The 11,260-nt window shown below is 34.7% G+C and overlaps 2 protein-coding genes across 3 annotated transcripts; one reads left to right on the top strand and one right to left on the bottom strand.

Annotated features, from left to right (window-relative positions):
- The first annotated feature begins 734 nt into the window (after nucleotides 1-734).
- On the top strand, nucleotides 735-4,110 carry LOC105120670 (wall-associated receptor kinase-like 14). 2 transcript variants are annotated; one of them, XM_011018966.1, is made up of 3 exons: nucleotides 735-1,732; nucleotides 2,466-2,543; nucleotides 2,734-4,110. In XM_011018966.1, the coding sequence occupies exons 1-3, from the start codon at nucleotides 1,021-1,023 to the stop codon at nucleotides 4,005-4,007; spliced, it is 2,064 nt and encodes a 687-aa protein (XP_011017268.1). In that variant the 5' UTR covers nucleotides 735-1,020; the 3' UTR covers nucleotides 4,008-4,110. The 2 variants fall into 2 exon arrangements, with proteins under 2 accessions (XP_011017268.1, XP_011017269.1); XM_011018967.1 differs by having other exon boundaries at nucleotides 736-1,732; nucleotides 2,475-2,543.
- A 4,554-nt stretch (nucleotides 4,111-8,664) lies between these two features.
- Nucleotides 8,665-10,913, bottom strand: LOC105120671 (allene oxide synthase, chloroplastic). The gene has a single exon (XM_011018968.1). It carries the CDS (start codon nucleotides 10,794-10,796, stop codon nucleotides 9,216-9,218), a length of 1,581 nt encoding a protein of 526 aa, XP_011017270.1. The 5' UTR covers nucleotides 10,797-10,913; the 3' UTR covers nucleotides 8,665-9,215.
- Nucleotides 10,914-11,260: the final 347 nt, after the last annotated feature.

Consider the following 11,260-nt stretch of genomic DNA (forward strand, 5'->3'; position numbering starts at 1 on the left):
GTTCAGTTTTCAATTAGAAATTACCTTTCATTAAAAATATCTTTTTATATGTGAGTTATCTTATATTAGATTCTTAACACCTTTACATGAATTACTATCTCATCATGCGTTCAATACAATATCTTTATATGGGCATCCTATCATAAATCTCACCACTAAAATTTAAAATGATAGCAACTGATGTAAAAAAAAAAAAAAACATACTAGTTCATGAAAGTTTTTTTCTTGAGAGGAAACCTTCTCATCAACTATAATACAAGTATATTATATTATATAATCTTTTTCTGGTTTTGCAACACATAACAAAGTAAAATAATCATCATGTATTATTAGGTTTTAATATCAATTAACACAAACAGAGTAAAAAATAACGAGTTTGCTACAAATCAAAACCTTTATAGACCTAGAACACCATAAAAATAAAAATAAAAACTTAATTTTATTCTTTTATATCTTTACTTGGCAAAAGGTTTTTCCACTTAGAAGAAAACTAAAACACCCTATAATATTAAATAGAAAAAATAAAGTAGAAAAAAATCATATTCAAATATGAAAAACACTAGAAAAGCATAATAATAAAAAATAAAAACAAGAAAAAGTTAAATTAACTTAAAAAAATGTATATTTTCCTTAAAAAAAAATTCATGCATCAGGTATTCTGAATATTCTTTCTTTCAAAAGCAAAATACCAAACAGGATAGATTAAACCGTTGAAGTATGTTTTGGTCGTTCGCCAATGGAAAATGTTTCGTTCGGGAGTGTATTTCATTATCAGAAGTACGAGAAAGGGACAAATAAACAGAAATGTGAAAGGAAGAAAACTCCTTTTTTCTTTCTTTGTTTTTTTCTTTCTTTGTATCTCTTCACGCATAGATTCCTTACTGTCATCCATTTCTAAATTCGTGTTAGTCAATATCAAACCTTAGTCCTTGAATAGCGTAACTCAATCGTCTCCACTATTTCTTTCTTTCCAAACCAGTTTCAGGTGATTAATTTCTTTGACGCCTGCACAATAAAAATATGATCCTTCAACAACACACCATCCTCTTCTTAGCAATCTTTGCTATTTCATTAACCGAAGCTCATGCTTCCATCAAGTTCAGATGCAACAGAACATGTGGCACCAACCATCTTCCATACCCTTTTGGATTCTCTGCCGATTGTGATATCCGTTTAAATTGTAGCCCAAACGGTGAAATGCTTATCAATGAGTTTCCAGTCCAGATTGTAGGCCTAAATTCAATAAAGATCATTCTTGAACCCAAATGTAACCGTCCTCTCGAAGCCCTCGACAATCTTTTTACCAAACACTATGCTCCAAAATCAACAAACGCAATTCTTTTACACAACTGTACCTCTGCAGTTTCGCCATGCAATATACCTTCCATAAACGTGCAGACTCATTTCGAGTCACTTAAATGTTCAAATAACAGCAGCTTAAGTTGTTTCTCCAAGGAGGTTACAGCAAACGGTTTCTTTGATTATAACATGGCCAATATTAGCCAGTGCCAGTATCTTTTGTCATCAATATCGGCAGAGTCTTTCACTGGTTCTGGTGTTTCCTTAGAGATTCAGATGATGGAGCTGTGGTGGTGGCTTCAAGGGGACTGCCGTTGCTCTAAGGATGCCATTTGTACTCAAGTTGAATCGCCTGCAGGGTCAGGATTTCGGTGCCAGTGCAGAGATGGGCTGATTGGTGATGGATATCTTGCCGGGGTTGGCTGCCGGAAAGGTCAGTTTTGGTTGCCAGAACGTACTAATTACCAAATTAATTTACCAGCCTTTTCTTTTTTCCTAGCTGCCCAAGGTCAAATATTAGTTCGCCCATCACATCATATGGTCCTCTACTCTCGTTAAAATAATAGTGATTATAACTAAATGTTCTCAACATTTTTGTTTTGATTGAAAAGGCCATGTGTGTATAAACATTAAGGAGGTGTTTAAATTAGGAGTAATTAAAAAGTCAATAAATAAAATGAGTTTATGCTCATTCATTGAAATGAAGTTATCAGCTTGTACGTATAATTTTTCTTGTTTGCTATGCCTTCTTCGGAGTTCAAAGAAAGAACATAATCAAACAAAGGTATCTTTTATTGTTTATCAAGACGAGTCTTGTTCAATTGATCCAACTAGAGTCAAACACAAAATTCTGGTCTCTTGACCAGAGTGGGCGTGCTAACAGTACATAGCTGTTTCTTTTGCTAAGCTATAAGCACTAACAGGATTTATCTCATAGTTGAGAGTGATATGATTACCAATGCCCCTGGCAAAAAGTACTAGTTAGTGGCCCCAATGGTATTTTGACTCTTTAGCATTGATATACCCAAGTCAAGTCGTTAAAACCTAAAGCGAAATGTCAATGACAACAACCTTGAATGCATTAAATAGATATGGCTCCTAGAAATTCTTTGAAGTTTCACAACGATACTTTCTGCTTTACTAAGGCAGTTTTCTCGATGTCAAAGCCTCTGCAGGTTGCAATCCTGCAAAGTATTTGTCTGGCCAATGTGGAGGAGGGTCTGGAGCTGCTGTTTTACTTGGAGGTAATTAATTCTTTTTATCAACTGTAACTGAACTAGAAAGAACAATTCACTAATATTCAATGTGATGAAAAGAATGTTTAGGCTCTAGTAGGGAGTGCATGCAAATTATCTTCTGCAAATGCTGATTTTAGGGAAACTTTGTTTTATCACAACTTAAATTGCAGTCCTCTATTTTGAAATTCTTTCTCAGGCGTTGTAGCTGGAGTAGGGGTCAGTCTGGGTCTATTTTGCTGTATCATACGGAGGAATTCCGAGTCAAAAGCCAAACGCTTCAGAAAACTCCACCTAGCTGAAGCTGCAGACATCAACATTCCCATCTATCCCTACAAAGAAATAGAGAAGGCCACAAATAGTTTCTCTGAGAAACAAAGGATTGGAACTGGGGCTTATGGAACTGTCTATGCCGGTAAACTCAACAGTGATTCATGGGTTGCCATTAAGAGGATCAAACATGGAGATATGGACAACATTGAGCAAGTGATGAACGAAATCAAGCTCATTTCTTCTGTGAGTCACCCGAATTTAGTCCGCCTCTTAGGTTGCTCCATAGAAAATGGTGAGCAAATTCTTGTCTATGAATTCATGCCGAATGGGACATTGTGCCAGCATTTACAAAGAGAGAGGGGTGATGGACTTGACTGGCCTGTTCGCCTCGCTATTGCTACAGATACTGCTAAAGCTATAGCCCATCTCCACTCTGCTATGGATCCCCCGATATATCATAGAGATATCAAGTCGAGCAACATACTCTTAGACTACCACTTCAGGTCCAAAGTTGCAGATTTTGGTCTTTCCAGACATGGCATGACCGAAATATCACACATCTCTACTGTCCCGCAAGGAACTCCAGGCTACCTTGATCCTCAGTACCATCTAAACTTCCATCTTTCGGACAAAAGTGACGTTTACAGCTTTGGTGTTGTTCTCGTTGAGATCATTACAGCAAAGAAGGTGGTGGACTTTTCCAGGCCTCAGAATGAAGTGAATTTGGCTGCTATTGCCACTGATAGGATTGGCAGGGGGAGATTGGATGAGATCATCGATCCGTTCCTTGATTTACATAGTGATGCTTGGACCTTTTCTTCAGTGCATAAAGTGGCAGAAGTGGCTTTTAGGTGCCTTGCATTTCATAAAGACATGAGGCCTTCAATGATGGAAGTTGCAACAGAACTAGAGCAAGTACTGCTTAGTAGATGGGCTTCTTCAGAGGAAACAAATTGCGCAATCTCATTAGATTTTTCCCCTTGCTCTTCTTCATCTAATGTCAGCGACAAGCCTCTAAACTCCACAGTCCAAAAAACAGAAATAGAGAGAAGAGATTTGTTTGTGCTGCAGACACAGACCAGTAAAAAGTCAACGGAAAGGGCCAATCATAATTCACCTGTTTCTGTCCAAGATCCATGGTTAAGTGAAAAAAGCTCACCTTCTTCAAGCAATTTGCTAAATAACGTTATAGTTAAGTGATTTGAGATGGGAAGTCTAGGTTCATTTCTTCCTATGATACCATCAATGTACACTTTTGTAAGCTCGTTTCGTTCAACAGTTTTGTCCTTTCCACTTCCTTAAATCTCCTTGTTTAAGCTCGTTGGTTGGGCTTGGAAAGGCACCGCTGCTTATCATTCTGTACCTCTGTTTTTCTTTTCCCAAATTACCAGGATTGTCTTGGTCATTCTTTCATTGAATCAGCCAACAGCGCGCCGCACACGGCGTACATGACAACGGTGGTTACTGGAAATTTTGTGACACCTTCACATGATGCTGCTCTCCTATAATGCCGGGCAGAGAGCTTTCTTGAGCTTTAGACCTGTTTCTCCAAGACTGAGCTTTGCTTAAATCACAAGACAATAGTCCGTTTTAATCATGCAAAGCGCAGTCAACGCTTGCCAGACAGCTGTCTTATGGTAGCTTAGATTAGATGTGAACTGTCAACACGCCTTGCTCGTGGTACCATCTCAACCATCCAATGTCCAGCAGCTATTGGACGGCTGTTCGGTTTTTTCCCCCTTTATTACGTAAAACAAATTATATTTTTTAAAAAACACAGCAAACAATAATCATTTTTAAAATAGATAAAAACTTGATAATGTTTTATTATATTAATCATATAACAAATAAATTATTGACAATTAACATGTTTATTTCTTTTTTAGCTTTATCGATTTTAAATCTATTATTTCATATTTTATGGAATTTTCATTTTCTTATAAGATTTTATAGTTAGCAATTCATATGTGTGTGAATATTTCAATTGAATAATTAATTGGTTTTAATTAATATTATATAAAAAATAGAATAAACTTGGTTACTGTACTGCACTACACTATTGGTTGGTGCACTACACTATTGGTTGGTATTGGTGAAGCATCTTCTAAAAAAGATCTTAATTATAAATTAAATAATTTTTTTATTTAATATTAAAATAAAAAAATGTTTGATTTATCTAAGTTAATATGTGTTGACCTACAAAATTTATAGGGATAATTTAAAAACAAATTAAAAGTGAATTTTGAATTAACTTAATAAAATTATTAAAAATAGCATTTATTTAAAAAAACTAAGTAAATTGGAGTCAACAAAATAAACTCACAATGCAAGTTATGCATTTCATAATTTTTTATCCCATAAATTATTTTTCATTTAATTATATGAAAATATATGGCATGATAATTTTTTTACATCAAATATTTATTTTATAAATAAATAAAAACATGAGAGGACCATGGTGCTAATATAGTAAAAGTACATAATTGATAACAAATAATAAAATTATATTTTTTTAATTGAGGGATAGTAAAAGCATTAAATTAAAAAATAAATAATAATTTAGATATAATAAATTAACTTACTAAACTTGCAACCCGACTTATGAATTAAAGTGGTTTCAATGATTCTTTTATTAATTTTTTAAATTGAATATATAAAAAAAAAAACAAAACAAAAGGAGACTAGGCAAACGGGCCTTTTTGACCCGTATGCCTAGGCCTATCTTTATTTTTTATAATTATTTTTTTTATTTTTTTAAGAGAAAGAAAGAGAATAAATGATGAGTCGCTTATTTAGACATATGTCAACGACCTTTAGTTTCTAGAAAACAGGGCTTTTGTTTTATTATTTAAGAAACCATTTTAAACTTATTCTGGCCTAGAATGCCTAGAAAACATTAAAATCACTTTGATAACGCATATACATAAGCTTATAAAAAAACAAAACAAAACTACAAAGATGATAGGTAATCTGTTTTGACAGATTTTAATGACCTTCAGTCCAAAAAAAAGAATTTCAGTTTTATGATTTAAAAAATAATTTTTAAACCTATTATGATCCAAAATACCTAGAAAATATCTAGAACATCTTGATAAATTTATCAATACCCTCGTAAAGAAAAAAAAACTCAACAAATTGAAATCACCGCTAAACCTAAAAACATTCATGTGGTTAGATCTGTCTTCTTGAGTGAGGAAAAGAAAAAAAATTTATGTCAAATTATCCCCATGAAATGAAATTAATTTGACATCAATTTTAATTTTTTTGATTGCTGTAATTATTATCAATAATCATTTTTTTTCTTTAAGTTAAAATTTGATATTTTCTAAAATAAATCAATTTAAAAAAAAAAATCAAGAACTGAATAACCTGACAAATTAACTTGAATGACTCAATAACTCAATCAAAATTTAGAATCCGAGTCTTGGACCGGCCAGCCACCAGCCACGTTTAAAAACTCTGATTTATATTGAATTGCATCAGCGCTACCTCAGCCCCATCGGGCCACCCAACATCCGGCTCCCATCCTCAGGGGACATGATGCCGCCCATGCACATAGAATGATCACATGATTCGATTTTTATTATTATTATTATTTGAAAAGCAAGATCGTGATCCGTTAGAGTCAGCCAAAATAAAAGGCACGTTAAACATTGGGTGCAATAAAACAAGAGATAGCAGCATCTCCTCCGGGTCATTTGCAAACAAAAACAGTGTTATTTTTTTTTTGATAGACAAGGCTATCTCTAATAAACAAACCATCTACAGTTGACTGGCACTATTTTGGATCTAATAAAAAGTTTCGATTTTCAAAATCTTTTGCGTGTTTAAATTTGTTTCCTTCTAAAATCTCATCCAGCCCCCCAGTTGAAAATGATCTTTAATTTGACCCTTTTTTTAACCCATTTTCCCAGACCTGGAAACATCTGATAAAGGAGAACCAGCCCTTTCCAGGAAGAAGAACGATTCCCACCAAATCACCGTCAAGATATTAATTAACAGAGGATAGAACAGGAGGGGAGGCACTACACATTGTTTGTTAGAACAATATTTTTATGATTTTATTCTTTCTATATATAAAAAAACTTAAAATTAATTATTGAAAAACATTGAGATCTTTTCACAAGATTTATTAATATTATTAAATTTATTAAAGATAAGTATTTTTGTAATTTAAAAAAACATTGAAACAATCATCAAGCTCTTGAAAGCAAAAATATCGACACTGTTTTTTCGTCAAGTGTTTTTTTATATTTTTATAATGATTTTATTATTATTATAATTATTATTATCATATTAGTTGGAGTAATATGATATTTAAATAAATATAAAACAAATGGTTGAGCACTTTCTAGCGAAAACCCTCCTTTTTCTTATGTTGGTAGAAGCATTACAATGCTTTTTTTTTTTTGATACATATGGTTAGCAGTGGCATTGTTATCACCGACAATTTTTTTTTTTTGAAAATCACTTATTTTTTTATTTTTTTAACTTTTAATTTTTATTCTTATTATATTTTTATTTTTTTTAATTTAATCATTCTATCTCATTTTGGGATATTTTTTTTATTTTGTTCTTTATTTTTTTGATTTTTTTCATTTTTTTTATTGAATTTTTTTTCTTTTCAACTTCACTCTTCAATAAAAAAAATTATTTTTATTTTCTTGTTTATTTTTTGGATTCTCTTGTTAAATTGATTTTTCTTTTCAATTTCATCCTTTAATCAAAAATAAATTTTATTTTATATTTTAATTTTAATCCTCATTCTTTTAATCATTATTTTTTATTTTGAATCTTTTTATACAATTAATTTTTTTTTTAATTTTATCCTTTAATACTTAATTGAGAATTGAGCATCATAGTTTATCCAGATAGGATACTTTCAATCTAATAACTATGGTCACAGGTTCAAAAAATTAATACGAGTTAATATTATTTGTTTGTTTTTTTTTACTTTTATTTTTTGATGATGATTTTTTTAAAACAAGTTTTATTATTTTATTAAAGAGTTATCATGATCTCATGACATGGAACATGTGGTGGGTGGGACAATCCAAGTTAGCGGAATACTAATTATAGGGTTATGTATTTGTCATGCTATTCTGAGTTGGACTAGACTAATTTTTTTAGATTTTTTTGTATTGAATTTTATTTGTTCCCTTTTGAAAGAAAATCACAAGTTATAGTAATATTTTTTTAAAAAATTTGGTCTATCGATTATCATTGTTTAGTTTTCAATTATCCAGTTAAAATAAAATTAATTTATTTGACCCTTCGTAAGACCATTCCGTCGCAACTTCCAGGATGTTGTCATGTACAATTGAATTTGAATACAAGATTTGCATGGTGGGAATTAATCTGACATGGGGTTTAGACAGAGACATGCTTAATTGTTTGGCAGGTTCCATGGATAAGGCTAATTCATCCGGCGGTTAATGCTTTGCTGCTTGGAGATTTCTGGTTGAAATCTTAGGAAAGCTTCAATGGGATTCAGAAAGAAAGACAGAGCGGCTGCTATTCATATGATTCACGATTGAAAGTGAGAAAAAAATAAAAACCATACTCTAATGGATGTTCTCCGATCCAAGAAAAGTGTTGCTGGAGATTTTTACATGTTTTCACTTCCTTCTTTATTCCAACAATCTTTCAGATTTAGTTGGCAGATAAAAATGTCTTTCATGACTAAATATTTTGTCACAGTGGGAGATACAATTCAAGTCTTCATTCCTCCATACCCGAAAAACGTGTACCATTTAAACTTCAATCTAATCGATTTTCAAAGCCTTCTTGAGTTACTTTGAGCATCCTGCGTTTAAGATTGTTGACAGAACGCAAAACGCCACCACGACGGGGACAATAAAACTTTGAAAAGCAACCATTATAACAATAAAAATACACGGAAAAGTCAATTGAAGACAGGAGTCATTGAACTTCAATTTCTAAACAAACTCTCAAAATCAAACTGGTGGTGTAAAACGTAGAATGGTGTTCTGAGCTTTGGAACGCCTCTCGTTACTTGGCATATGAACACTTGTCCCCATCACTGCCACGCCAACTACACGAGTTAAATAAATACAAACTATCAAATAACATCAAAGTCTCTGTCCAGCGCACATACAGAAAAGCAAGTAGCAGCCCCAGAAAGCAGTTGGAAAGGACCACTTCCCCCATCAGATCACCACCAGTACTATACACTTGAAGATATTTTTCTCCAACAATAAGATGCTGCTTCATTTCATTATTATTGCTCACCATTTGGTACACTGTTATATCTCTTTTTTTCCAATTAAATTAGCTAAGAAAAGGACCTCGACATCACGAGATTGATGTCCCCCCCGCCCACTATCATACACTATAAGAACTCGTCTCCCAAAACTACCCTCACAAGACACAAAAATCTCCGATTATCTAAAAACTTGCCCTCTTCAATGAAGTAACCGTAACAGCAGCTCCCAAGGGCGACGTACCAACCTCTATCTCGAATGAATCGTACCTTAAGAACAACTCCACCACAAACAGCCGAGACACGAGTACCACAAAATCTTTCCCTGCACACTGTTTATTTTCCAACGTCGGCTTCTCAGTCTCTGGCCCGTTAGACCACAGCACGTGCTCCAACATCTTCTCTCCCTCCCCAATAAATCTGTCAGCAACGAACTCCTCGGCTTGGGTAAATATTTTCGGGTCTTTGGTAGCGAATGGTTGGAACCCGAATAACATCTCCCCTTGTTTGACTTCAAAAGCAGCGTCGTGGCTTTCAATTATCAGATCACGCTTTGCTCTACCGAACTGTAGCGAGACTGGTGGTTCAATTCGGAGTGCTTCATAGACTACTGATTTCATCAATGGCATCTCTTCCATGCCCCGCATTGTAATACTTCCATCGTTGGATCTGACCACTGATCTGATCTCTTCTGCTAATCTAGATTGGAGTTTGGTCCCCGCCCGGCCTAGCCATTTCATCATGTTTGGAAATAAAATCCTCATCCCACCGAATGAATTAAAGCATGTGGTGAAAAGAAGATTATGACATGCCTCCTCACGTGAAATTCCTAAATTTTCTGCTTCGTCGAGCAGGAAGCCTGACGAAGCGTAGAAGAAATCGTAAAGACGCTGGTAGCTTTTTTTAATTAGTGATGGTGGTAGACGGAAGGAATGGACGGTAAGATCTTCAAGATATTTTGGAAGACCGAGTTTGAGCACTGGACCAAGGTTAAAGAGCACCCATTTTGCAACTAGACCGGGTCCGTCAAGGCCAAGTGTGGTCTCTGCCGGATCAGTACCAAACCAAGACCTAGCCAGGAAATTAAAAGCTGCTTGATCATTAGCTTCACCGAAACTAGCTTTCCCTCCGAGAGCCAAGTTTTTTTCAAGACTCATAAAGAGTTCTGTGTAACTGGCATTGAATTCAGGTATTACGTGATCACGGCGTGACTTGAGTAGATAGAACATGAGTTGTTTCAGTTTGGCGTGTTTTGGTTCGGACGGGTCGAGATAGGACAGAACTCGGTAGCCACCAGTGAGTTCTGTTGAAGGCATGAAAGTACCTGTAAAAAGATCTTTCTTTTCAACTTTGGTCACGTCAAATAGAACCGGAAAGCTTTTTCCGTCAAGTAAAACCACGACGTGTGGATTTGGAGCAATAAAAGGACCGGGCGGCATGTTGGCTCTAAACACCGTTGATCGGTATTTTTTAATTTTGGATTTGAAATACTCGTCTCTGCCTTGGTTATAGAAATAATCCATGCGATCTTTAAAGGGACCAATAAGAGGGAGCCCATAATCACCAGGGATTTTGCGGATGGGGAGTTTGGTTGGTTCAGATGGTGAAACAGTAGAGGGTGGACCTGGAACTGATGGTTTTTCTGATATTGATGATCTGATAGGACGGACAGAGAAGCGGCGAGTGGAGGGCTTGGGACTCGATGGCTTTTTTAGTGACTGGAATTGGGTTTGAAGGGAAGGGAAAGCTAAGGAAGAGGAAGCCATGTTTGGGATTTGATTAATCTACCTGGCTATTGTAATGCAAGTATGGGTGGGGGCAGAATATTATAGAAAAACCGAAAGGAGTGATGAGGTGCAAGTGGGGGAAGTCAAGGGTCTTTAACTCTACACACACACACACATACATATAGTAGTGGGTTTTCTGAGTGGGTGCGGGGGGTCCTTCCATGAAAACCCCAAGCCTGAAAATTTGTGCTTTGATAAGAGTCGTGAAAGGCATGCATTAATTGTCCTACTTCATATCTAATTTACCTTTTCGTTTACATGTGTTTTTCCTCAAGTTGTTGATGTACATTGAGAAAGTCCTTTAAGGAAATATGCATAAATGTAAATTGACAGGGAGAAATGGACTGCCATTTCATTAGGTTTCTTTACCAGTCTATGCATTTCATCATTGCTTTACTGTAAGATCTCCTTTTCTTTTGATAAATCCAATTGATGAATGTTGG

The sequence above is a fragment of the Populus euphratica genome, unplaced genomic scaffold (genome assembly GCF_000495115.2).
Source record: "Populus euphratica unplaced genomic scaffold, PopEup_1.0 scaffold6.1, whole genome shotgun sequence".
NCBI classification, from domain to species: Eukaryota; Viridiplantae; Streptophyta; class Magnoliopsida; order Malpighiales; family Salicaceae; genus Populus; species Populus euphratica.

Bases quoted from the DNA above. Each gene is read 5' to 3' on its own strand.
- LOC105120670 (XM_011018966.1), top strand. From the start codon at position 1,021: ATGATCCTTCAACAACACACCATCCTCTTCTTAGCAATCTTTGCTATT. The intron at 1,733-2,465 runs GTCAGTTTTGGT...TCGATGTCAAAG, and splicing joins CGGGGTTGGCTGCCGGAAAG to CCTCTGCAGGTTGCAATCCT. The intron at 2,544-2,733 runs GTAATTAATTCT...ATTCTTTCTCAG, and splicing joins AGCTGCTGTTTTACTTGGAG to GCGTTGTAGCTGGAGTAGGG.
- LOC105120671 (XM_011018968.1), bottom strand. From the start codon at position 10,796: ATGGCTTCCTCTTCCTTAGCTTTCCCTTCCCTTCAAACCCAATTCCAG.